At 46.1% G+C, this 27098-nt stretch overlaps 1 protein-coding gene across 1 annotated transcript in view; it reads left to right on the top strand.

Annotated features, from left to right (window-relative positions):
- The first annotated feature begins 2419 nt into the window (after positions 1-2419).
- CRISPLD2 (cysteine rich secretory protein LCCL domain containing 2) overlaps positions 2420-27098 on the top strand; it is a 31786-nt gene continuing 7107 nt past the window's right edge. The window contains exons 1-13 of the mRNA XM_076349012.1: positions 2420-2584; positions 6594-6919; positions 12258-12376; positions 14430-14562; positions 14687-14802; positions 16795-16895; positions 18489-18638; positions 19492-19552; positions 20183-20249; positions 21239-21369; positions 21519-21562; positions 22488-22560; positions 23267-23342. Coding sequence (XP_076205127.1) covers positions 6677-6919; positions 12258-12376; positions 14430-14562; positions 14687-14802; positions 16795-16895; positions 18489-18638; positions 19492-19552; positions 20183-20249; positions 21239-21369; positions 21519-21562; positions 22488-22560; positions 23267-23342 — 1314 coding nt within the window. The 5' untranslated portion in view covers positions 2420-2584; positions 6594-6676. The remainder of the gene's footprint in view (positions 2585-6593; positions 6920-12257; positions 12377-14429; positions 14563-14686; positions 14803-16794; positions 16896-18488; positions 18639-19491; positions 19553-20182; positions 20250-21238; positions 21370-21518; positions 21563-22487; positions 22561-23266; positions 23343-27098) is intronic.

Genomic DNA, 27098 nt, shown 5'->3' with positions numbered 1-27098 from the left:
AGATTACAAAATACTGGATTTCTCTGAGACCTGGAAATCATTTGTATGTCGGTACATGAGATTTAAAATGAGTTAATTCAACTTTCTGGTAGTTGGGGTGAATAGCACCTCCTGAGGCCCGTGACTCAGGGCTGTGGAGCTGCGTGGTTTTGGGGTGGCAGCCTGTGTGAGGGCACGATGGTTCACCACTGTTGGCCTTTGTTACTCAGGGAAATTAGGAAATGGGGGCTGCAGCTTTCAGCTGACGAAATAAGCCTTCTGCAAATACAGCAAACTCATTGATCCAGAGTGAATCAGAGGAGCAAGGAAAAAAAAAGAGGATACAGTGATTTTTAAAGTAAAGCGGTGCAGAACCTCCTGTCTACCCAGTTCTGTGTGGTCTTTGAATCGCCCGTGTTGGTGGCAGCATCTGAGCCTTTCTGGCAGTGAGCTGCCCAAATTGTACTGAATCACTCCTAGCAGGATAGAAGTGCCAGGTCCAAATGATGGACCATATGTTGTCGGTTCACATACACAGTTTGTTTTGAAGTAAATAGGAACTCTTTGTAAATACAGCTGGGAGAATGTGGCCAGTGGGGAAAAGCAGCCAGAAAGGGTGTCGTGGCCGTACCGGGCTGCAGGACTGGGGCTGACTGGTGAGGACTGGCTCCCCCACGTCCCAGCTACGACTCGGTTTAAAAGACGCAAGACCAGAAACGGTGCTGAAGATACACCCCAAGTGATGAGAATCTGCTACTTCTCAAAAAATTCTGAGGAAAATAGTGTAAGAGATCAAATCAGCAGATATATCTTGGAGCTGACTTCAGAGGGGTTGTTTTCTTTGCTCAGTGGAGTTGCTCTATCAGCCACCAATGTTTGCTGCTTTGCTTATGCGCTGTTGAACAAGTTTGATAAATGTCATTCTGCTTTTTGAGCACTGCTGGGTTTAAACAAGCCTCTCGGAGGCAGAATATCTTGTAAGCTTCCTTCTTGTAAACAGTAAATAAAATTGGTTGGTGTTTTGCTCAAAAAAGTAAATATTGACTGTTTAGAAGTGTGGAAGGACTTTTTTCCCCAAGAACTTTGAAGAGAGGACTTAGTGGATTTGGAAAAATCATAGCTGCTTTGCTTGGATATGCCAAAGCCAGGAGATGGGTGCTCCCCTGCCTCTGCCGGGCCATCGCTGGTGCCCCCTCTGCAGGGGGACACCCCGGGCTGGGGCTGGGTCACCCCGGGTATGTGCCAGCAGATGTGCCGACCCCGCAGTGCTGCCGGATGGGGACCCCAAGGGACTCCCATGGGTGGTGACTCCTGGACCTGCTCACTCCGGGCGCTCGGCACCGCAGCATCCCGCTGCGGGCTGGCAGCTGCTGCAGCAGAGGTGCTGTAATAGACTCATGTTGTTACTCCTGATACAGATTTACTTTTTCCTGTTTGTTTACTTAAAAAAGAGAAGGAACTTTCAGCTTGTCTTTTGCTCAATCGTTTCCTTTCACAGTGAATAAAATCGTGTTTCAACAGCGCACGTAGAATTGCAAACGCAGGCACGGAGCTCGATGCGAAAGCAGCTTTTTGGGCATCAGCCGCGCAGCAGAAGAGGTGAGCCTTGCCTAGATGTTTCACTAACTTTTTGTCTTGCTTATTCTCTGTAGCTCCCGCTGCTGCGCTGGAGCAGCGGGGCTGGACCGTGGGTGTGCGTGGGGAATGCCAGCGCTGGGCGAGCGCTGGGAACGAACCGCAGGGGGTGAGAGATCTCCTCCCGTTTCCCAGCCAAACGCCCAGCTCTGGAAAAAAAGGGGGCTGCCATGGGGTGTGCCCGAGCTGGACCCCAGCTCAGCCCCGCTGCCAGACCTGGGGACCCCGCGGCTCCGTCGGAGCTGCCTCAGCCCCGCAGCACCAGGACCCGCTGCGGGATTTTCCCGTTGGGGAAGCGGGAAACGAGACAGCTGGCTTCGGCCCCTCGCAGAAACCCCCTTTTCTTGAATTCCCCCTCCCTCATCACCGCAGCACCTCAGCGAGGCGTCCCGGCCCCCCCCCCCCCCCCCCGGCGGGGCGGACGCTCCCGTGCCCCCGGGAACCCGCCGGGCTGCGAGCTCTGCCTGAAAGCTGGCTGCAGGGGAAGGCGAAGCAAACCCTTTCATAGGATCATCTGGCTGCACTCCTCCTTCTCTCCCCCTCCCCGGGTGTTGTGTTACCGCCTTTGGGAGGATGGTCCTAATTTGCTGAGCCCCAATGACTATCTTCAAACTGCTGAGATCCCAAGCGACACCCCTCTGCTCCTTGCTCCTGCCTCCTTTTCCTATTCCCCCCCCCCCTCCTTTTATCCCCCCCCCTTCTTTTCGTTATTACTACGGGCCCGTTGCCAAACAAGATGATCCAGGGTTGTCCTCTTTGCCTGGAGAGCATAAATACCACTGGGGAGCTCTGTGAGACTGCAGTTGGTACGGGCTGCTGAGCCGAGACCTTGCATTCCTCGCACCTCCTGAGGCTTGTTTCATCCTTTTCCCCCTCCTCCTAGTTTAAATATTTCAGATATATAATTTATTTTCCACAAGCAGGCTTGGAGGAGCTACAATTTCCTGGGGACTTGGAAGCACTCGGCAAGGTAAGTGTAAGCTTTGGTCCCTGCTTCTGAAATGTGGTTTGGGGACTGTGTGTGTGTGCAAGGAATGTCTCTATTTAAGTAGGCACAATTTTAGCAGCTTCTCCAAAAAGTTGCTTGTGTGGTATGAAATAGCACAATACTGTCTGAGCTTCCCTTATGTATGCTTTGCAGAGGTTAATGCAATATTAATAAACATTAATCTTGAATGAATGGGAGGAGTTTGCAAGTACAGGAGTGGATTTCTACACAAACAGAAAATACCTAAGGGATGCTGTAGCAGTCTCTAATAGCTGACATCTAGTCTGTTCCAGGAAGCCTGTGTTTATGCAAGTCTGCTCTAAAGTCCTGTCTAAAAGGAGTTTCACAGTGTCGCCACATGTTGTGTCTGTTTCCAGTGGGTTTTCCGTGTGGTTTTGCATAGAAACTCACCCACTTCAGTTCTGTGGGAGTAATGGAAGATCCAGATGTTTTGGCCCGTGGCCTTGAAGATGCTGAATGCATAGTGTGTTCTGTGCAGACAACGCTATGTCCTGTGTCAAGGGACTTGTCATCCCACTTTTCTTTTGAAGCCAACACAGTTCTTCAAAGCCTGAAATGTGCGCATCTCGGTTAAACAGCTGACCCGAGGTTTAATGCGTGAAGTATGTTGTGGCTTTATCTCTGGATTTCTTTGAACAGGTTAAAAGCTGATCCCAGGTTAACTCCCCTCTGCTTTGCTGGTATCCCGACCTAACTCTTGCATTTTCCTGCCTTGTCAGCTTGTTCCATGTATAACTCCGCAGGTCCCAGGATGTTTTAGCTGCAAATGTCGTCCATAACCAAGGAGTAGAGACCCACTCGTATGCTTCACCAAGGAGGCAGTTAAAGATCAATAGCTGTAAGGAATAAGGTGAAGCGAGGACATAATGAAGTACAGAAGTCAGCCAGCATGTGGCTTTAGCAGGCAGCGCTGCATGCCAGGCTTCGAATGCTACCAACTCTTCTGCTTTCTGTGAAATGCAGACACCATCCATTAGCTGGGGAAATAGCTTTCTAAAAATAATCTTTTCCAAAGTCCGGTGCTGCTTTTTAACTTCCTCAGACCCCAGAAGAAGGCCTCCCCTTTGTCCCCAGTTTGGACAGGCTTTACAGCATATTAAGGAGTCGGTTTCTGCTGACTCACTTGTTTCTGATTGCTCCCAGATGTTTACCTGGCACCAGTATCAAGGGCCTGATGTGTTTAAAGGAAGGCTGTGCTAATGCTTCTCTTGAACCCTTGAAAACAACAGCAGAGACGTACTCAGCTGACTGTCAGCTGATAATTTTCTCCGAGTAATGTCAAATCCTGACTCAAAGGCGGTATGATTTCAATCTTCCCTGATGAGGAGCTCCTGATGCAGCCCAGACGTGCTGCCCCAGCTCCGCAGGGCACTTGGGCTGGCTGAGCTTTAACACATGTCTGAGCGTTTCGTTGCACCTGGGCACGAGGATATTAAGAGAGGCAAATGGATAGACATCTGAAATCGATGAGAGCTTCCTGAAATGTGAGCATCTATCTGCTGCTTTTAATTAATCTGGCCAGGGAGCTCTTTGCTCCTTGTCCCTCTCTGATCACTTCATCCTTCCTTTGGATGCTCAGCGCTCCCCACCTCGAGCCAAAGCAGAGGAAGGGACCTGCACCCCAGGTGAAAAAGAAGATAGTGCCAAAATGACCTAATTTTAGAGAGGTGCTAGTATCCCCTCGCTCACAAATGGGATACAGGGAAGAACATCCTGAGGAATAATGCACCATCTGTTGCAAGGTTTTGGCTGGGGCACAAAACCAGACACGTTGGCTTCATTGCGTAGCCGTGAGTGGGGCACCTCCTCTGGGCTTTCAGATGTTACAGCTGATTTTTTCAAGCTGTCCTTTCTGTAAAGTCAGTGTTTGCTGGGTGGTGGATACGGGCTCCTATTTAGCAAAGGGCACCCGGCCAAATGAGGGGGTACAACTGCAGCATATATTAGCTGTCTGTTCCTGCCTGCTCTACCTACAGGACAAGCTGCAGTTAAAATTGCTTGTGCTAAATGGCCACATTGTAAACGGCTGTGGCAGAGCATCTATTTTTAAACTCTTAGGGAAGTGCCTCAAAGTAGGAATTGTTCCCTGAATTTGGGTCAGACGGTCTACAAAAGCAACAGCTCGTTTTGCCTCCCCTACCCCTCTGTAGCCGGGTTAGAAAGTTGGGCTGCTGCTTGGGGGGGAGCAAATGCCAACAAACAAGGCTGAGAAGAGGATGAGGTTAAAGCAGTATTTGTCCCAACGCCACCGAACGTCCTGTCTTTCAGGTGTGCCTGGAGCTGGGGACAAGGCGTGTGTGTTCGACTTGCTCTGCAGAGCAGGAAATAATGAGAAGCCATTACCTAAACTGAGCAAATTACATTCCTGCATTGTTCTACTGAGGCAAAGGCTTAATGCTCTGCCTGGAGAGAGACTGAGGGCAGCTGGTTTTCATCTGCCTTAATACAGCACAAGAAAGAAGCCTCAAACGGGGACTTTGTCTCTTTTGTGTAGACGGCCAACAAGTTTTCAGGGTTTCTCAGTGGCCTCAGAGTTTTTTTTGGGGGGTCCCCCACCTGTGCAAAGCACCTTGTGCTTGCCGCTGTCCTCTGCAGATGCTGTTGTGCTGGGTCTGGGGAACAGGGGTTTGGGACTTCATGCTCGAGCGCAGCTTTTCCAGCTGGGATCTGGAAGGCGCTTCCCTGCCTTGGATGGTTTCCAACTCGTCCGGTGTCAGTGTGTCCAAATCCCTTGTCACTGGGCTGAAACTTCTCGAATAATTCCTGCTAATCTGGGGTTTATTTCCTGACACTGCGTAGGAATGCTTTCAGCGTGTCTTTTTAACCATGCTGTCAAAACTAGATCCTCACCTAGTGTTGAAGATGGGGATGGGGAAGCTTTCTTCCAAAATTTAGCCTTAAGGAGAGAGGATGCTGTGCTTGCACCGTCTGTACAGGTGCTTATTGCCCCTGAGGGATTGATTCTGCTCTGGTGCTGCAGAGCCATGCAGCAGCATGTATTTCCTTCCCTGAATAGCTCATGATCTAAATAAAACCAGCCAAGATGCTCAGGGCTCATTAGATGGAGAAGTTGGGGCAGGGCGGGAGAGGAAGGGAGGAAGAGTTTGGAAATGGCAGGTGGAACGGGAGCACTGTGGAGCAAGGGAGGGGGTGGAGATTAAATGAAGCCATTCAAACCCAGTAGTGACCAAATTGAGACCACCTCTCCAAGCCCTTGGTGCTGATGGCTACCAAGCATGCATGGGAACACCTAATCTTCTGGCTGGGGGAGCACGGGTGCTCCAGCTCCTCTCCTAATCTGTCATAATTCATATCGCTGGCTGCGCTCCCGCCTGCCGTAAAGCGATGCGTCAGCGAGAACACCCCGGTGCGTCATTCGCCAGCAGGGATTTTGGTTGTTGGACGTTACGGTGACATTTCACATAAACAGCTGCTTTCACAGAGTCTGGCAGCTGCTCCGCTGGAGTCTATTGGCAGAGCGGGGCCTCCGAAATAGCTCTTGCTGATGTCTGACCTCTGTGATCTGGCTTGCTGGGAATTTTACTTTCCCTTTTATTCATATCCGTTCTTCACTTTAACAGCTGGTCTTTGGGTGAATAGCTTCAAATGTCTCCCCTTCCCACCTGTGAACGGGGGGTTATTCAGAGCTGCTGGGCATTGCTGGGTGACACCTGCGCCCCTGGGATCTTCGGTGGAGAAGGCATCCACCGCCGTGCTGGAGGGCTGCCTGGCTAACGCTCGCTCCCAGTACGACGTCAGTGGAGTTCCCCGGTGTAATAAACTGAGTTCCCATCACTTACGGTGTTGTTGAGGTCTTCCTGTCACTGGGGTGAACGATAATTGCTTAGACTGTAGGCATCACTCTTTTTTCAAGCAAAAATCTGGGTTGTGTGGCTTCCCCGGTGGGGGTCATATGCACTGAGAGCTTCTCTGGCACTGCTCTGACTGCCTGTTTCTCCCCAAAATCCAGACCCGCGCTGAGCCACAGGACTCTCTGCAAGAAAACCTACCATCGTCTCCATCTCCGCTTCTGCTGGCTGTAGAGGAGGAGGCATGAATCCTGTCCTGCCTTGGATCCTTCCTCTTGGATGTGTACTGCTCCTGACAAAGGCAACTGAATGCTTTATCTTGCCCAACTCAAGTCACCTGGAGAGCATTTTGAGTAAATATCAGGATGGGGAAAGTCACTCCAGATCCAAGAGAGCCATTTTATTCTCAGACAGACAGGAGATACTGATGCTCCACAATAAATTGAGAGGTCAAGTGCACCCAGTGGCCTCTAATATGGAATACATGGTGAGTCTAGCTCCTGATACCTAACTTTATTACTGCTTTTTTTTTAACTTTAATTTTCCTTATGGTGCAAGAGTTGTAGCAAATTTCCTCTAAAGTGAGTTTTTCTCAAGAGGTTTCCTGGAGCAGTTTCATTCCAGAGTGAACGATGCTTTAGATCATTGGACTGTTTTTGTTGGAAAGGGCCAGTAACAGGTCATCGAGTCCATCCGCTGCATAGTTTCAGGACTGGTTCCATTATTCATAAACTAGCGTCTGGCCCAGTCCTGGACGCATCTCCAGTGATGGCAATTCCACAGCCTGCCTCAGCAGGTTCTTCCATTACCTTAATGTCATAAAAGCATCGAATTTTCCCTAGTGTTTAACCCACGTTCTCCCTGTGAAAGCTTTCAGACCGTTGTGACTGGTGTTTCAGGACATCACAGTGCTCAGAGAAACCTCTGATGGTCTTTGGGTTGCCATCAGCTACCGCCCAGTGCTGGAGGTAACATCTGCCCTTTTGTCATACGCTGATCACCAGAGATTATCAATGTGAGCCAAGCATCCATGATGCTGCTGGGAATCTGCTCAGCACCTTAGAGAAACAGGGCTTGAGGAATGCGGCTTCCATCTGCAAAGAATTTCAGTCACTGGAAATAGCTGGAAAGGCTTTGGGAGTTCATGGGTGGATGGGTCAGTGCTATTGGCTTTTCATAGTTCAAGAAACCAAAATAAAAGTTTGGTCGATGTATTCTCCCACTTCAGAGGGAGAACTTAAAAGTGTGAGTATGAAATATGCCTTTACCATCAACAGTTCAGATGAATAGGGTTTTTTTCACCTGATGCCAGAGACCCTACTTTGAGTTATTTTTGACATGCCATCAAAATATTGCAGGGTCAGAAAATGATGTAGGCAAATAATCTTTTTTTTTTTTTTTGAGCCTATTCCCAATGTGCAAATATAGTTATGACCGAAACTAGCCTGACTTCGTCTGTGCGCTCCTGCTGACAGATTAAATGATTAATGATTTGTTAAGACCGTGTTTAAAAGGGTAAAAGAAACAGTACGCTAAATGTAATATAAAATTGTTTGCCAGCTGTGCCGAAATGAGTGCTGCAAATGGAAAATCCTGCCTTTTGTGACTGTAGGGAAAAGAAAAGAGCAGGGGGAGCAGAGGACAGTAAGGAAGGACAACTGTCCGTCAGCTGGTCCTCGTTAGCATTCACGCTGCTGGTCTTTCCTCCCGCTTTTGTCAGAAATCGCGTGCCCTTCTAAGAACCGGTGCTTTGTATCTCTCTCGGCGGGCTCTCACGTTATCCTGCAGGCTGCCTGCAAGGTACTGCCAGAGAAGAGGTGACCTGATTGATTTCCAGAAAGTAAACACAAAGCATGAGAAAGCCAAATGTGTTTTGGTTGGCTTTGGGGATCTGAGAGGGCTGCCGTTGCGGACTGCCCACTGGCCGACTGCTGTTTACGCTTGCAGCGTGGTTACGCTTTTATGTTTGCCTTTGCTCAGTGTGCTTTTCTAGTGGTTTTTATGGGCGATTGAGGGCAAATGAAAGGGCCTTATATGCTGTGAAGAAAGGAGCTGGGTATAAGATGGTGCTACTTGGAAAGGCTATAATCAGTCTTTCATGTATTTGTGTTTACCCAATATTACTTGGACATGCTGTGTATATTCTGAACGTGAATTTCACTTTAATCCTTTGTTCTGCATAGGACATTTCTCATTTGGACTCATTTAAGAGGATGGTCTGTCTTTAGTACCGTAGATAAACTTTTCTCTTTGCCTTTGGTGCCAGCGTGGAGCTTCCCAGGCGACGTGTGGTGCTAATTTGTGGATAAGTAGGTAGAACTTGTTCTTGCCCGTCAACCTCCAGACACTGCCTTGTGAAAGTCCTTTCTCCCAGCTCCATATCTGACGTATTTTAAGTGATCTGAAGTGGCAAGGGGAGCTAATGTATTCCAGGAAAGGGACATACTTATCTACTACAGGATGAACTTTAGTCAGTGGAGGCTGTTAATAAGAAAGCAGTAACACAGTGAGTCCCGTGACTTATCTGGAGATCAAAAGAATTACATACATATGGGATAGAGGTAAAGTGGAGTGAAGAAATGAAGAAAGAAACAGTTTTGCTGCTGGGTTTGTATAATTAACTGAAAGCTAGCACAGGTATTCAGTGTTAATGGAAAATGAGCGAGCAGCCTACATCTTCCTGACAAAGCTGGTCAAATACAGAATTACCTTAACCCCTGTAACAACTTTATGATCAACGTTTCCACTGTGTGTTTGGACTTTATAACAGCAGTCACGGCAGCGGATGGGTGCCAAGACCCAAACAAACTCCTTGTTAATGAACCCAGAGTAAAGAGGACATAATAGGTCCTAAGACATCTTGACCTTTTAAGGTGGCTTAGTCAGATGGCTTTCAGCAGTCATGAAAGGCAGAAATCTTTCCTCTTGTGGAGGCCTCAAAGACAGCAGGATAAAACAACATTGTTCTCAGTACAGATTGCTGGAAGGAAAATAGTTTGTTTTCGTGTGTAAGGTATCCATCCTTCCTCTAAACTGTAGGGTGGTGACTTTCCTTGTCAGGATGGGAGAGTATTCCTGTGTGGGTTAGCAAAGCATGCCCAAGCTTCTGCCAGTACACGTCAGTCCTGGACTCTCATGCCACTTTTAAAAAAGTGAATTGCCAGTATTGCAAAAAGTCTAAGCTGGGGAGAAAAATGAGAGAGTGACCTGATCACTACAACTCAGCTGTCCAGGGTTTGGTTTATAAACTAGCTAGGCTGAGTAAATGGACTCCTTGTGGGGTATGTTCTTATCAAATCTGAACCTACAAATTGTAGTATAGTGTATGTATGCCATGCATGAATTTAACATGTATGGTGAACACTGTACTTTGAAAGGCCATTACAAATTTGCAGGAGTAACAAAGAGAGTCCATGTGCTAAATCACTTGGAATCGCCTGTAACCGAAGGCTTCTCAATCTCTCCCTGAGAAGGAAACTGAGCATAGACGTACACCACCCCTCTAGCTTCAGTAGAGGGGTGCTAGATACTGCTTTGAATATTGGCATAAAGGCTTCTTGCAAGCGTAGCTGGGAAAGTCTGAAATCTCTTTTTTTTTTTTTTTTTTAATGTTTATTGCTCTGAAATAATTCCAGCCTCCTAACCGCATTCATGTCTGAGAAGGAAACGGCAAATAACTGCTCTAATTTAAATGGGATGGCTTTGTAATCTGACGCCCGCAGAAATGAGCTTCTCTACTCATCAAGCACAAAGCCATGCAAAGTCGTAGCTCATTCCCAATTGCCTGTTGAGTATCTTTTGACTGAGTTCACTTATTTTATCCGTAGGCATCAAAGGAAGATGTAATGCATATGTTCACATCAATTTCCATTGAATGGCCTATTGCTCATAACGTCTCTGCATTAAATTAGGAGATTTGGAACGTCTCCGCCTTTGAGGCTGCAGGCAATAATGCTCTGCTAGGAAGTCTGAAGTACTAGCAGCGCATAATGTCGTGGGAGAGTTTCCGTGGCTTATGTGTTGGATGGGAAGGTGGATTGTGGCTGGTCATTGCCTGGTGCAGAAAGTGGGGACCACAAAAGCTTGTGTGTCTAGGCACGATTGCAATAGTCTGCTTGAACAGAGGTTTGGAAATGTGTGCGTGGTGGGTCAGATCCCATACGCCTTCAAGGAGTTGAAGGGCTGAGACGGAAAATGGTTTTATTCCCTCTGTCAGAGCTGTGTCTGCACGGGGTTTTGCAGACTGACATGAATTTGCTTGGCCACTGGTCAGTTCAAAGCCAAGCTGATGAGCTCAGAGCAGCTCTCGGATGTTGTTGGAATTTGGGTTGCTGAGCATGCTTAATGATAAGCTGTTCTCAGAGGTCTGGGCTGTTACCTCAGTTAGATGAGCTCATGTTTGCCTTACGAAGATAGTGTAGACACACCAAGTTCCAGGAGACGCTGCGTTTTCCTGTCGTCTTAGCCAGGGACATGCGGTCCCTCCCCATCCCAGTTATAACTGCCCGAGACTGTGTTCAGATACTTGCTTGGAATGAGCACTTGATGTTTTCTAAATGTGTTTGAAATGCCCTCCAGTCCTCCAAACGGGCTCTGGCAGGTCCTTTGATAAGTTTGAGATCGGCAGTTGCTTTTCTTCTGGAGAAGATGGGACTTGGAAATACCAGCTGGTTGTGATGGTAAATGTCCAAAGAGGACATAGTCTCGTGCTGGCACGTGAATGGGCTGGAGACACATTACAAGACCTCTCTTCTCTTTGGTTTTACTTGTAGGAATGTGCGGTAATATTTTAATCCCAACGAATTATCCTCTAAGGACTGTTTTGAATAGACCAGCTGTCAGTAATTACACAGTGAATTCAGGGCACTGTCTACTGGGTCCAGCAAGTCTGGCCTTTAAAACAAATACACTCCTGGGCAGTGGAGCCAATGAAGCCTGCTTTCCTATTTGCCTTTGTATCGTGTTTGAGCTCTCGTTTGGCTTACAGCTGGGTGGTATTCAGTGAGGACTGACCTCACACCAACATCCTTCCCTCAGCGGGAACATAAACGGGATTTGTCACTTCTAACCTGATGCCTGTTTCACTAAGAGTGATATTAGCTTAACAGCTCTGGGACTTCGCCACCTCTGTTAAATTTGACTGGATCCATCGGTGGACTCGGCAGTTAGTCTGGAAGGAGAAGGGGAGTTGGGACCGGGAGGCTCAGACCCACACCCCTTGCTCAAGAGGTTGGGCCAAAATCTCCACCTGTGTCGGTAGTGAAGGGCAGGAGCACATCCACTGCTGGAGTTCCGCTTGATGGGAAAGCCAGGGAATGTCCTGGTAGTAAGGACAATGGATGGAAAATCGTGCTGCAGCTACATCAGAGCACTGACTGCATGTTAGAAGTCTTGCAGATCTCAGAAATAGACGTCACGAGGAAGTGCTGGGATCTCTGTCCTTGATGTTTGTTTTATTTTTTTAACAGATTAGAAAAACACCTGTGTTTTAGGGTGGATAGTCTAGATGGGTTCTTGAGGTCTTGCTGGGTCTGTTTTCTACTGACCTATGCAAAGCATCTGCTAAGCAGCATGACATCAAGCAGGAAAAATAATAGACCCTTTAGTGCCCTGCATTTCCATGGCAGGGGGGCATCTTGAGAAACTTGCTTTCAGGTCAGGGCACATCATTAAAATGTGCTGGCTTCACAAGGACAGGCCAGACACCAGGGGTGAGCTGTAATGTAGTCTCTCTTTCTCCTCTAATTGCTGTTGGTTGAGTCTCTTGATCAAATAAGCTTGAGATGACAAATTTGCCTGTTCTTTTCTCTCCCCACCCCCTGCAGACCTGGGATGATGAGCTGGAAAGATCAGCCCACGCTTGGGCTCAGCAGTGCATCTGGGACCATGGGCCTAGTGCCCTCATCAGGTCAATTGGACAGAACTTGGCGGTTCACTGGGGCAGGTAAGAGTTGGGGTGCTACAAGCTCATCGCAAAGAGCAATTTATGGATCCTCCTTTAGAGCCGGTTGGAAAGGTTTGCCTTGCTGATGCTTAGTGGAGCACTGGGGAGACGGCAGAAAAGGTGAAGATCAATAATTGGTATTGCTGCAGTGAAATGGTTATAGCGATAACATCTGCAGCCACCTTCAGCAGACTGTTCCCAGCAAACCAACTTTGGTGCGGGTTACTCCATTTATCTGCATCTCCGGGTACTGCAGCTGTAACGTGCCTGAGGTTACTCTTACTCCTTAAGGAGAACAGGTACAGAAGCCGTAACCCTTGCTCCTAAATCTGCTGTTTCGGGGGGGTTTCCTGGCACCATGCTGAGAAGCGGCTGAAAGCTGAAGTTCCTCAGGAACAACATCTGGACTCAGCTGCGAGTTGAGAACTCATTGCTGTAATTTTGTTAATTATCTCTTGTAAATATTTATCCATCTCCTAATTTCTTTTTACTGAAACCACTTTGCATATTTTTTCTTCAACTTCCTGGGGAAGGTTTTTAACCTAGAGTTAACGCAGCTAGGAAAACCGATGTTAAGGCTTTCAAATGGATTTGCCTCTCCATCTCGTGGTGAAATTTGTTTATTGTTAAGCCCCTATTGTTAAGCCTGTTATAGGTTAAGCTTGCTTTGAACAGCAAACATCTTGTATGTGCTCGGGAGCCCTAATGGCTGGAAATGCAGTTATGCTTGTTGTAAATCGGATAGAACTTGGTTGAAAGCAATGGAAATATGCTGGTGTGAAATTGGTCTGATATAAAAATCGGGCCCGTTTTTGTTGGCAGAATTAAATAATGATTGGAAAGTAGAGTGGTTAATCCATTGGAAACAAAGTCAAAAGACCAGGCTGTTCTTGGCTCTCCTACAAGTGTTCAAGATGGCCATGGGTTACTGATGGAGGTAGATCCAATCTCCCTCCCTTTGCAGTCACTGAGAGGAAAAAGAAATCAGATTTATCTCAGTTTTTTCAGGAACGGGCCATAACTTGATTGCCTCAATTTCCTCTCCTGTAAAATAGGATTCGGAAAGTATTCACTTAATGACATCATGAGATTAATGTTTTTAAAGTACCTCTAATGAATTACTTTTAATGAAGAGTTGGCTGAAAGAACAAATTCCAGTTGGTAATGATATCATTTGTATTTCTGGCCGCTTGCTTCATGTGAGCTGTTGAAAGCAATAAAAAGTAGTGGGTTTGAAGCACCGCTCTGCTTTGATACAGAATTTGCAGGTTGCTCCGTTTGCTCACTGTGCATGTAGCATGCAAAAGGCCTATGAGTTTCTATAGGTAGTTTTAACACCGTTTGTGTTGCCCCGCACGGCACAAGCGGCATCAGTGCTGCCACGGACTGCAATATCTGGCGCATAGTTTGCACAAGGTGCGTGCAGTGTATGCGGGGGCTTGGCGCAGAGGGAAATGGCTGCAGTAAAAGGTGGGGTACGTCTGTAGTGCATCAACTGTTCTGCACCAAGTCTTGGTGTGACGTGAGTGTGAAGAAGCCCACTCGCTTTCAAAGGTCTTACAGTATTAACTGCTAGCGTACTTCCAGATTTAGCAAATTGCCTGGTGGTAAAATAGGTACCTGGTGGCTTTCGGTTTGAGATGTTTGGCAAACCTTAACTTCTGTTTACTTTCAAAATACAACTTTTTGCCAAACTAGAAGTTTTTTGTAGTTGTGTGGAAAAGTCAGGAGGACATTTCAGGTCAGCGGCACTTGAAGAGCATGTCAAACCTATAAATAATACAGAAAGTCAGACCGGGCTGTGAAGCTTAGGGAAAAAAATTATCTTTAACATTTTCAATGAGATTTTTTTTCTGTTCATTAGACCGTGTTGCTGGGTTCTTTAAGCAACACCTTCTCCATGAATGAAACTTCAGAAACTTTTATATAAAATTAGCAAAACTTGTGTTTAAAAAAATCTGAGCTACCAATATGGTAGGAGGCTACAGGTATTGTTTGAAAACTTCTACCAGACCTTGGTGACTTCAGCTGTGACAGGTCTTTGCTCCTTCAGGTATCGGTCTCCAGCTTTCCATGTCCAATCTTGGTATGATGAAGTTAAAGATTACACGTACCCGTATCCTCACGAGTGCAACCCGTGGTGCCCAGACAAATGCACTGGCTCTATGTGCACGCATTACACCCAGGTAAAGGAGACGAAGGGCTTTTGTATCTATACTCTCTGCACCCCCCCACGTCCCAGTTGTCACTGCGACGTGTGCCCAGAGGGGGGTAGCTTGCTTATTTTCAATAACTGCGTTGCACTTGCAGATAGTCTGGGCCACGACGAACAAGATCGGCTGTGCTGTGAACGTCTGCAAGCAGATGAACGTCTGGGGAGAAATCTGGGAGAACGCCGTCTACCTGGTCTGCAACTACTCACCGAAGTAAGGCAGATGCGCTGGGCTCTCTCCAGCTTTCCTAAAACTGGCAGGTTGCTTAACTAGCCCAGGGTCTGGGGAAGAGATTTCAGGCAGTCTAGACTAGTGGTTGTGGCTTTAAATTTTCTCTTTAGACGGCAGCACAGAGCTGGTTCAAGACTTCTGAGCATTGCCTGGAAAACTGAATGAGGGGCCGGGGCCAGGCCGGAGCTTTGATGTTCCTGCCATGGGAAGGAGGAGCAGGAGAAGGCCAGGACGGAGCTGGCGTGTGCTGCCAAGCGAGGCTTGCGCTCTCTCTGCTGCTCGGAGGGTGGGAGGGGATGGGGTGGTGATTAATGCCGCACAGCGCTGCTCCAGCAGCCAGGTAGGCTGCCGTATCATGACACATTTTCTCACCCTCCCTGCAAAATCTGCTGGTTTAAACACACTGCTGTTTTGTGCAAAGCCAGCCCAGCAGCAGTCGCTGGTGGAAGTGAAGCGAGCTGGGGCCCGCTGCAAGGAGCTGCGAAGAAATAAATCCCAGACCCGATGAGCTCCCTGTGGCTTAAAAACAAAAGTGAAATAGCTAAGTCTTGACTGATGCAGTTAACTCTATGGTTTGATTAAATTTCAGAATGAAAATTACATTTCTTGACTACTACATCCAGGAGAAGTTTCCTCCCTGGCAAGGGCAATTAATATTTTCTGCTTAAATGGCTAATAGGAGAAACATTCCGACTCCAAGTCCTTGGCGATTTAACTCGGCAACAAAATGAAATAGGGAAATCGCTATATACATATGGGGTGGCTTGGAGAGCATCTGACTTCTGGAGCTCATAGGGCAGAATAACGCAAGGAAATAAGATGTGCGGGTTCAGAGCTCATAGCACGATCCAGGCAGAGCCCTGTGGGTGGGTTGTCTAAGCCCCTCTCCCCACGTTAGCTACTGAGCACGTTGTGCTTGTGGTTTGGTGGGATTTAATAACCTGCTCCTCATATGGGATTGCACCATCTCGCATGGAGCTCCCGCAGCAGGCAGGGCTATTTGCACGTCATCCATTCAGGGCTGCTGGATGGAAAAATACTCCATTTCTGCAGTTTCTGCTTAATCTTTTCTCTCTGGCATCAGTGCGCATTGTCCTCATCTAGCCTTGTAGGTGGAGACAGCTGAAAGAGCAATAACCGAAGGGTTCGTAGCCATGGGCTGAACTCTGGCTCCTTCAACCTTCTCAGCCCCTGTAGTCTGCAGTACAGAATGCCAAAAAGGGCTTTTGTTTCTGGGTAGTTTCTTGGGGAAAATGCAGTAATCCATTGATTTACTCCTCTTTACACAAGATTGCAGTATTTATATTGGAGTTTAATGTAAAAGCGATATTGCATGCAATTTATCTAAGTAAACTCCTAAAAATGTCATCCTGGAGTTGAAATGAGAAGGAACATTTTTCTTACAACCAGCTTTCCTGGGCTGGTTGTTTAGTCTTTGCTGAGTTGCTCTGGGCCAGGACGATGTTTCTGTGGCCTCGGAGGCAAAATTGGGGGCTTGAGGATGCCAGGTTGGGTGAGGAGAAAGTGCAAAGTGCTGCTCTGTTTCCCAGATTATCTGGCGTGAGGGTCCATGTATTTCTGGTGTTTTTCTGTTTGAAAATGGTTCCGGATGGAAAATGGAGCAGCTTTTAAATGCTAAGAGCTGTGCTCCAGCCTGGCCCATGAAGGTGCCTGGGGGTGTTGCAGAAAATGGTGGGAGACTTGTGGCTCTGATGAACAAGAGAGGTGAAGGCAAGCGTCGGGCAAATGGGAGGCAGCAAGCAGGCAGCCCCTGAGCCTGCTGGAGGACAACAGGCGGCACAGGCATGGAAAGAGTGGTGACAGGCCATTTTTTTTCCCCATTTACAGCCCCCTATCCAAGGACGAGCACAGCAGAAGCACCCATTTTCCCCACTCCCTTAGTGCCAGGAGGTCTTGTGGGCTTGGATGGGTATTTGGGTGTCTGACGGGTGCGCGTTGCTCTTATGCTTGCAGGGGCAACTGGATCGGAGAAGCCCCGTACAAGACTGGCCGCCCCTGCTCCGAGTGCCCGCCGAGCTACGGAGGAGGCTGCCAGAACAACCTCTGCTACAAAGGTACGTGGTGGGGGGGCTCGGGCACCCTCCTGGGTTGGGGAAAAGGCTGGAGCAAACTTATGCCTGGAAACTTTTAATTAGAAGCAGCCGCAGCTTTATGTACCTTTTAATTAGCCATCCTTAATATTTCGACATCACAGCACGTGGTAAATCAGTGGCTGCTGCTGAAACCGAAAAGCCCTGAACCGCTTAAAATCCGGAGCTCGGATTCGGTGTGTTTTCCCCAGTGAAAATGAGAGCGAGCGCTCGGAAGGGGGGAAGCTGCTCTGAGCTTACACGGGTTTGGCTCGGGAGCTCCAGCAGGATTTTGAGCGCTGGCAGACTGCGGGCAGGAGTGATCCCGTCCTCGCGGGGTTTATTTGGGAAGGGAATGTTCTCCAGCGCTTACCAGAGGCAACGTGGGTGGGCAGAGCTTGGCTGCCTGCCCCGCTGCTTCGGGGGCCGGGGACAGAGCGCTTCCCTCTCTCCCCACCTTGGTTTTCACGGCTGCAAAACGAATATAGGGATTCGTGTCTCTTGGAGGAGAGGAGGGGATCGTGGACAGTTTTTTCCTGAAAAAAAAAAAAAATCTAAAAAATATTCTTCGCACTGAAATCTCCAGTGAAGCAGTGCTATTCCCCCAGCACGCAGGATTTTCTGGGGTCATGCATTGAGGGCATTTTTCTTCTGCCATGTGTTTTGCTTCACAGACAACTGGGCTCTTAGAAACAGGCAGGTTCCCTGGAGAAGGGAACCAGAACTTGCTGTTCCCGAAGCAGAGGCTTATTTTGCTGCAACGTTGCATTTATCATGTTTAGCCTGGGGTTGCAGGTCCAGCGGGAGGTCCCTGGGTGCAGGTGGGCTGGGGAGGGGATGCCCTGGTGGTAGAAAGCCCTCCCGGAGCCACCATCCATCATCCCTTTGTTTGCATCGTTCATCTCCTCATTGCCGAGGACGAGAGCGGTGCAGGGTTTCGGGTAGGACTGGCCAAGCAGAATGAATTTTGCTGGCACCATTTCCCAAATCCCTTTGCCCGGCTGCAACAGCAGACAGCTTGTTCTCCATCAAAGGGTAAAGCGAGGGATAAACCCGCCACAGGCACTAAAGCCAGGATCACACTGTAGCAGGACCCGTGCTTTACCGGAGGACCGGCTGAAGCCGTGCTGATGGGGTGCTTTGAAGAAGCAAACCCAGGTGGGAGGGAGGAGAAGAGGTTTCAGCCACCTTCCCAAATACTAGGGCCCTCTTCTTGCACGCGCCCTTCAGCAAATTTGTGTTTTCCTCCAGAGAGAAAGAGCTGTATGGGAAACAGAAGAAGAAACAGCAGCACTTTTTTTTCACTAATTAGTGGGGATCATTTCAAACCTTTATTGTAAGATGCTCTAAATGCCGCTTCGTGCGCAGAGGAGCGGGAGAGGAGCAGATCTCCCCTCCTGGTGCTGCACCTGCCCTGGCAATAGCCCTGCGCTACCTTTAACCGGCATTTTTGAGTTTCCAACTACCTAAAAGCAGATCCTCATCAAACTAAATCGCATCTCTCAAAACATGAACCTGTCCAACTTCCTCATCAATGCGAACACGCTGTAATTATTTTTAATCCCCTCTTCTAACAAGATTACCGTTACGAAGATCCCGTCATCGCTGAGGCGGATGAGACTAACGAAGTGGAGATTTCGCAAGTTGCGGAGCAAAAGCCAGTGCGGTTCTACCCTCCCGAGGCCAAGCCCAGCAAACCCAAGAAAATCATCCCGGACTCCTACATGAGTAAGACGGCCTCTTTCTTTTTCAGTGCCTATAAGTTTTAAAGTACCTCTATGGGAAAAGGTGTGGAAAGCGATGAGGAGGCTCGGAGAAAAAATAACTGGGAGGATGTCTGAGTGGAGGGAGAGGTAATCTGCGTGAAAGTTCCCTGTTAGTTATAGCAGAAGCCTGCCAGAAGCGGGGAGCAAAGCTTTCAAAAGCCACTCGTGCCTTCTGCACGTCAATCTGCAATAGTTATTTGTTCTTTTAAGACATTTTAAGGAAGTATTGATGAGCCGAAGGTCCACAGATCAGCAATCACTTTAGGAAATACTGGTTTTATTTCCCAGTTAAAATACTCTACACTCAGCAGTTAGCCCCTTTGCAGCTTTGGGGGTTTTTTTTAGTTTGTTTCCTTCTTATTTCTTGCTTGGGAAAATTCCTGAAGTTATTTGTGGAGCTGGTAGTACTTCCTCAGTTGTTTTCTAATCGCTGTTAATTAAAAGAGACTTATTGTGAAAACAAGGTGAGGCAAGCCAACGTGTCCTTTTCAAGTTTTATCTACCAGCATCTCGAGAGTCTGTAATTAAACGGAGAATGAGAGCTCTGGCTGCAGACCTCGGGCTGTAAATCAAAGCCTTCAGCTGTCAGATGTTTCTTCCTTGCTAATATTTCCGAAGACACCTGTCTCAGGTGAAGGGCTAAAGAGGCACGAACTGCTCCAGGCTGGTTGGTCTGTGATAAGATTTTATCTCGCTGCACCAGAGACCTCCAGGAAAGTTGCATGGTGGTTGCTTATCTCCATAGCTCGAGAGCAGGCTGTGGCAGTCTCTTTCCTTTTTAAAATATGTATTTATCTTATTTTTTTTCTCCCCAGCACAAGTCATTACCTGTGAAACCAAGATGAGAGACAAATGCAGAGGCTCAACGTGCAACAGGTAGCGTTTTATTGATACCTCTTGGAGCGCTGTGGGAAAAAGTGGCCTAAAAATTGTCCAGTCTTGCAAACATAGGCTAAGCTATACTATGTATTTCTTGTGACTATCCAGTTAGGTCTCTTAAAAAAAAAAAACAAACCAACAAACCAACCAAAAAACCCCCTGCCTTAATTTCTCTTAATACAAAGCCTTCAGCCAAGCCTAGCAATAAGGTGACTCAGTTTATTTTATTCAGCCATGATGACCCACAGTTCCAGGTGTCCCAAATCATTTAATAAATTTTGGCAGAGTCACTTTTAAGCCTTTTTCATGCATTCCACCTCAGTCCAAGCTAGACCAATAATTCATGGCTTGTCCCCTCCCAGCCAGTCAAGAACTTCTGGTTAAGGTTTCTGCAAAGAACGGGACAGTTTATCACTTGGAGAAAAACCAAATCCGCAGAATCTAAATATTGGTCGAGCTTTTAAGGAGGGTGGAGAAACTGTTTTAGAAAGTAGCTATTTTGCAATCTTGTTTTTAAATGGAAGAGTTACGTGAAATGAATGGAATGACTATTAAATGAAATAGAGTCAAAGTCTGTTTTTCTTGAATTGTTTTTTCACCACCCTCAAAGATATATATCTTTACCAGGTATTTGTGCCCAGCTGGCTGCTTGTACAGTAAGGGAAAGATCTTTGGAACATTTTATTACGAGAGCGTAAGTACCTTTTAATAGCTCATAGATGTAATTTGTGGGGAGTTAGCGGTAATAACAGAAATGGGAAATGCCAACAATTCTAGTGTAATTTGGCTTTTCATATCCTCCAGTTGTGGTGCTGTAAAATGGTGCTAATAAAGATTATCTGTATTTTCCTCATCTTAGTGATGAAAAAAGAAGCAGTCTGGAAAGGCAAAGTGATTCCAGACTTGATTTTTTTCATGAATGCCCTTAATGTGCAATGAAACCCATGGAAAGTGAGGGATGAGGATCAATAGACAGCTCTTACAAAGTTCTCTTCTTTAGTGTGGGCAGCTGTCATGCTAAGCAGAAACTTTATACCAAAAAAACTGTTAAATGTAACTAAATAATATTTTGGGCTGATTTGCTGGATCTTGAATTAGCAAGATAATTTATAAATAAAGCATGGCACTGTTTTCCCGTCAAAACCACTTTTTGGGGTGAAGAAAGGTTGAAGATAAAAGGGTTTTTGTGTAAAAGCGTGTTTGCTTTCCCCATTCTCACTGTTGGTGCATGACTGCATCGCCCGTGATACATCTTTGCCCTGCAACTTCTGTGACTGCAGACAGCCGCCTCTTCCAAGTGGTTTCAGCAGAAATATTTTGGGTTTGAATATTTTGTTGAGAACTGGAAATATTTCATACTGGTTGTTAATTTCCAATGCTGCTTTTCTTCTAAATTATATCTAAATGTACGGGTTTGTTATTTAAAAAAGCTTGCCATTCAAACAGGCAGTGCTTAAAATAATAATAATAATAATAATAATAATAATAATAAAAAAAGAATAAGGCTGTGTTGGGAGAGTAAGATTTAACAACCAGATTCCAAAGGAGCGTACTCAGTTTGTTTTCCATTTGGCGCTTTGGTGGTGGTTTCATTTCTTCTTCATTTTTTGCACAGCGGTCGGTCAGCATTGCTCTGTGAATGAGATTTATTTTGCATACTATTTGTATTTGTACTCTTGTCAGTCATCAAGCATATGTCGTGCTGCAATTCATTACGGCATCCTGGACAATAAAGGAGGACTGGTTGATATCACGAGGAAGGGGAGGACACCGGCTTTTGTGAAGTCTACCAGGAATGGTGTGGAGTCTTTTAGGTACAGCCTTCGTGAAAAAGTTTTTGTATTTGCTTTAAGCATAAGCAGGTGTTCAGTTGTCCTTGTTACTCATATGTAGACATAGTGATTCACGTAACTCTAGTATGCTTATTTTTTTAATAAATGGGTTTTGTTTGCTTGTTTTGCAGGAAAAGTAAGCCTTCAAATGCATTCATGGTTTCCAAAGTCACAAGTAAGTTTTAAAAGTTGAGAAGAAACCATTATTGCTAGAGTTTTATGGGATCTTTGAAAACACCATTCCTTACGGTGCTCTTTTTCATTTTAAGTAGTCGTGTCAAATGGTTCAGTACCACAGCTAAACCCTAGAGTGGCGATCCATCACCCGTTCTGGGCAATTCCACCATCAACCACCTCATTTTTCTGTGGGGATCTGAGAGGAAGGTACAGAAAAAGGTGATAACTGGCCATTTCCAGCAGCGTCTCCTGGTGACGGATCACAGTCAGGTCCAAACATCAGCTGCAGTGTCACAAGCTGCTGATAGTAAAGTGATGGAAGTTGGGGCATCCTTGTAGGAAAGCCTCAGTCTAGAGTGAACACTATAAAAACTGAAAAAAAGTCACTAATATAATAGTGCAATGGTATAATGAAACACATAATACATATGAAATTAGTTTATAACAGTGAGTCGTCATATTTCTGATAAACATATAAATAAATGCTATGGAGTTCTGCTTTTTAAACAATTCCCACTTTCTGAATATCTTTGAATAATTCCTCTTCCTCCTACATATAATCATAATTTTGATTACATCCACTTGAGCCACTTTCAGGGAAAACTATAGGTCTCAGGTTATTTGGACTCCATGTCTGGAGCTGTAGCAAAAATACGCCGTCTTGTGGGTCAGCTGCTTTTCTCTTTTGAGAGCTGTGACCTTTTTAAGGCCACGTTGTAGCACGGTAGCAGGATTTCTGCTGGAGAGCTGGTCAGCCCTCTCCTGGGTGCATGCTGCTGGTAAAGGAGCGAGCAGCTTTCCTCCTGGTGCCCTCAGCTGGACGTGGGTCTCGCCAGATGCGTTGCGTGACTGTGACTTGCGTTTTCTGCAGCTGCCGGAGCTATTAGGCCTAGTAATTTGCCCTTCCACATTTATTTCCGCAGCACAGACGCTGGATTGCTATACTACAGTAGCTGAGCTGTGCCAGTTCAAAAAGCCGGCGACCCATTGCCCAAGGTAACTGTGTGCCATGAGCACGAGCCTGCTTATGTTCCGCTTAAACCCGCTCTGCTCTGAGGATGGAGGATGCTGAGATGCTGAGGTCCCCAAATCTGAGGGCTAGCAGGAATGGAGCTGATTTTACCAGATGAACTGGAGGAGGGGGTTGGGAATGGTGTGTTTCCTCCTGCCACCGTGCTTTTTCTCGGCATCACGATAGAAAATTCATGTTAAGTTTTCAGACTGCTCCAGTAACGTCTAAGTCAGGCTACGCGATCCCGTTTCAGCACACCCCTACGTATGAGCGTGCAGCTTCGCGCTCTGTCTTTAATCTCCTGCACTTGCTGGTTTTTGGATGTGGTTTTCCTTTCCACCTTAAAACATGGAAGAAGTTTGTTCTAGAAGGCTGCTTTGTGCAGGTGTACGTCGTGGCACGGCAGGAGGGCACAAACACATGCAAATAATTACGTGCACAGCGTTGAGCAGAAATCTAGGTACTCCCCTTTGAAAATGTCATAAATGACCAATCCCTCTTTTACCGGTCTAAACCCCTCTATTTGCAGTTCTGCAGTAACTACCAAATGTCATCTGAGGGGAAGGAATAATTAAATTCACTGTTGCCACCTGCAGACCAGATGCAGGCACTTGAAATCTCCCAAGAATGCAGCTTGCTTTCCTGTTGAGCCTCGATATAGAGCATAACTATGAATAAATTGTTTTCTAGGATTTATTGTCCAGCCCACTGTAAAGACGAGCCATCGTACTGGGCACCGGTGTTTGGCACAAACGTTTATGCGGACGTGAGTATGCTCCTTTCCCCGACGACCCCCTGTGTCACGATGTCTATATCGCAGAGCTGGGGTCGTACTCTGCGGTCTAGGGAAGGCAGCCAAACTCTCCATGATCATTGCAATGAGGGGATGGGGTAAGTGGGGAGGAAGGAAGAGGTAGCACCAACAAAGTGCAACAGCTACGACGCCGGGCTGGGGTCGATGGGCCTGGGGAGCCCCTCCACTCTCCGGCACCGACTTATTCTTACGGACTCAGACAGGGCGCTTAACCTCTCCGTGCCTTAGGGACTACGGCTGTGAGACAATGGCAGCGCTTGTCCGCCTTTGCAATGTCTTGAGATCTGCGGATGAGCACCGAAGGGCTTTTATTATATACTATCACACTATATAGTTGGCAAAAATAGGCCTTCTTCCCCCTCCCCTGTCCTCCTCTTTCTGGGAGCCGAACAGTGTTTTTGAGCAGTCGGGACACAGTGCAGAGCAGTGGAAAGAGAGCATGCGGATTGGTTTTATTGGTTTGTTTTTCTAAACTCTGCTCACGGGGATGAGCAGAGACTTGATGCTAAAACTAGGCAAAGAGTCATTTTTTTGAAATCTCTTAATATTAGGCCTCTAAAAACTGGGTTTCAGTGTTTTCCATTTGCGGGTGCTTCTTTTCTTTTTTTTTCTTTTTTTTCTTTTTTTTTCTTTTTTTCTTTTTTTCTTTTTTTCTTTTTTTCTTTTTTTCTTTTTTTCTTTTTTTCTTTTTTCTTTTTTCTTTTTTCTTTTTTCTTTTTTCTTTTTTCTTTTTTCTTTTTTCTTTTTTCTTTTTTCTTTTTTCTTTTTTCTTTTTTCTTTTTTCTTTTTTCTTTTTTCTTTTTTCTTTTTTCTTTTTTCTTTTTTCTTTTTTCTTTTTTTCTTTTTTCTTTTCTTTTTTCTTTTCTTTTTTTCTTTTCTTTTTTTCTTTTCTTTTTTCTTTTTTTCTTTTTTTCTTTTTTTCTTTTTTCTTTTTTCTTTTTTCTTTTTTTCTTTTTTTCTTTTTTTCTTTTTTCTTTTTTTCTTTTTTCTTTTTTCTTTTTTCTTTTTTTCTTTTTTTCTTTTTTTCTTTTTTTCTTTTTTTCTTTTTTTCTTTTTTTCTTTTTTTCTTTTTTTCTTTTTTTCTTTTTTTCTTTTTTTCTTTTTTTCTTTTTTTTCTTTTTTTTCTTTTTTTTCTTTTTTTTCTTTTTTTTCTTTTTTTTCTTTTTTTTCTTTTTTTCTTTTTTTTCTTTTTCTTTCCCCATCAGAGATTGCGCTTAGCAATGCCAGCTCCCTGGCTGGTGTGTGTAGCCTATAGGAACGTGCTTTTTGAAGGCCTGGGGGAAGCAGTCAGCAGATCGTGGACCCCTAGCTTGGGGTCACCGTGGAGCTTTGCAGACTCCTGAGAAAAAACATCCAGCAGAAATCATACAATAATTTGGGGCAAGCAATTTTGAAAGCAATTTAAAAAAAAAAAAAACAAACTATTTTTTTATTTTACTTGAGACCAATTTTTTTAAAGATAGAGCTGCACAAACAGGTTAGCCTAGATTAGCTCACGTGCACATTGATCGGGCAGCTGCCATCCCACGGTACCTGTCTCTGTGCATGCTCCGACCTGCAGAAAATGGGAAATAGTTTTCTCTCTTTTACTGAGGACAAAACTACCTCAGTTTACCCCCGAACGGGGCCTGCGATTACAAGGGTATTGGGTGAGGACCAACATCCCGGGCTGGCGTTAGTTCCTGATTTGTACTGACACAGAAGGATTAGTGTCCTTTTAATGAATCGCAAACTTCATTTCCTACCGTACCCCCGGGTATTGTTTCATAAGCAGGGGCATGGACTGTGATTTGGGAGGAAAATAAAATAGGAAAAAAAAAAAAAAGAAGTATTTGGCCACTTCCTAGAGGGTTTGGTTAACCTTTGTCTGGACTACTGTACTAATAGCGTGGTGCGGGTGTAATAAGGAAAGCATTTAGGGTTTTATGAGAGTGCGAGATTGGTAACAAAGCAGGTGAAACCAGCTGGGAAAAAGGAGTTTGAGGCGGCCGTGAAACACGCTGCAAAGGGAGAGGTATTGGTGCTGAGAAATGCTCAGGCTGGAAAGCTGACAAGAGAAACACGCGTGCCGTGCAGGGAGAGTTTGGGCAAAGGCTTTTCCCAGGGAGCACGGGCTGTGCAGGATGCCCTCCAGGAGGGGATGCTGTGAATTAACCCGAGCCCGCGGCCGAGAGATGATTAAAGCAGAGAATAAGCTGGATGAGACAAGTGCTAGTCTGCTGGGAGGGCTCTTTGGCTTCACGTCTAGAGTGGCACCTTCATGGCCCTGGAGGGACTTGTGCTCCAACTGTGTCTTCTTAAATAAGTTACCTAAAAGAAGCCTCTTGCCCCGTTTCCAGTCTGCGCTCCCTGCAGAGTGCCCTCTGGCTTTTTAGCGCCTTCTCCAAAACATTGATTTGCCGAATGCTCTGGCAGGTAAGGAGTTGATAGCCCAAGCTGCGATGACAAAAGTGCTTGGCTAGTCTGTGTGACGACCTGATGCGCTGTACTTCTGGCCCGAGATAGTGTTCGCATTTACATGATCCCAGGAAGGCATGTGAATATTTGTTTTGCCACGAAGAACAAAGCTGTGACATGAAGAATTGGCAGTTTTTATGAGATAGGTCTGATTTTTATTCAGGGGTCATAGGCTTTTATCTAGGTTTGTGTTAAGGGGTTTTTACCCACTTTAAATGCATTCTGAGCAGGTTTTTTTTTTTTTACTCATCATTATAAAATATCTTGGATTGTGTGTTCACAAGATTATCTCCTAGGTACTCCTGGTGGCTTAAAGAGATATTGGCAGCCTTTTGCTTTAAAAAGCAGTGCAGGAAATTGTTCATGGTGAAATCAGTAAGGCCGTGGAACAGGGACATAGAGGAGCCTTAAAATTTGGGGTAAATGAACAAAATGCAAGAGAATATGCTATGGGAAAAGTTCATGCCCAAATCCCAGGTCTTTCCACTGAATAGCATTACTTTTTGGTGAGAACAGACTTGCTGCCTGCATGCAGGGTTTGCAGGTTGAAGCAGCACGTGGGGGCGCGGGGGGAATGTATCCAGCATCCTTCCAGTGCTGAAATTGGTAGCGAGAAGCAGCTGGCTGGGGAACAGAAAATTTGTTGCCTCTTTTCCCTGGTGGCACGTTGCAGAAAAGTTCTTTACACTGCCATGTAAATGAGGGGAAAAAAAAAATATCTATGAACACATTGTGCCTAGGAAATAAAACTGAGCTCTTGCTAATGTGGACAGGACCGGTTCTGGGGTGATGCTGGAGCTGTGTGAACACCCGGGGGTCTTTATCAAGGCTGTAAAAGAGCTTTTACGTTTCACAAGACACTGTCATTTGTCACTCTGCCTGGCTTCTAGTGTGACGTAAGACTGCAGGGGAAACCCGTCCCCATCCCTGCTCAGGAGCCCTACCGAGCTAGGAGAGAAAATGACCCTCTGCTCTTGATAAAAGGCCTTTTATCCACGGTTGCACGGCAATTAGTTGGAGGAGGATAGATCACCTCTGTAATGAGGCAGGCATTTATCACCAGAGCAAACCAAGTTGGGTGGCTCAGCTCTCAGGAGATACGAACTTAATGATTAAACCGGTCACACTAATGAGGAAATTATGGGTGATTAAACTCATAGTCACAGACCCTTGCTAATAGCCCACTGTAAAAAGTATTGTCTCTTTATGGTGTATGCCTCAGAGTGCACTTCGTCAGGAAATGCTCTCAGA

This window comes from Aptenodytes patagonicus, chromosome 11 (genome assembly GCF_965638725.1).
Source record: "Aptenodytes patagonicus chromosome 11, bAptPat1.pri.cur, whole genome shotgun sequence".
Taxonomy (NCBI): domain Eukaryota; kingdom Metazoa; phylum Chordata; class Aves; order Sphenisciformes; family Spheniscidae; genus Aptenodytes; species Aptenodytes patagonicus.
This window is presented reverse-complemented; position numbering and strand designations above follow the sequence as displayed.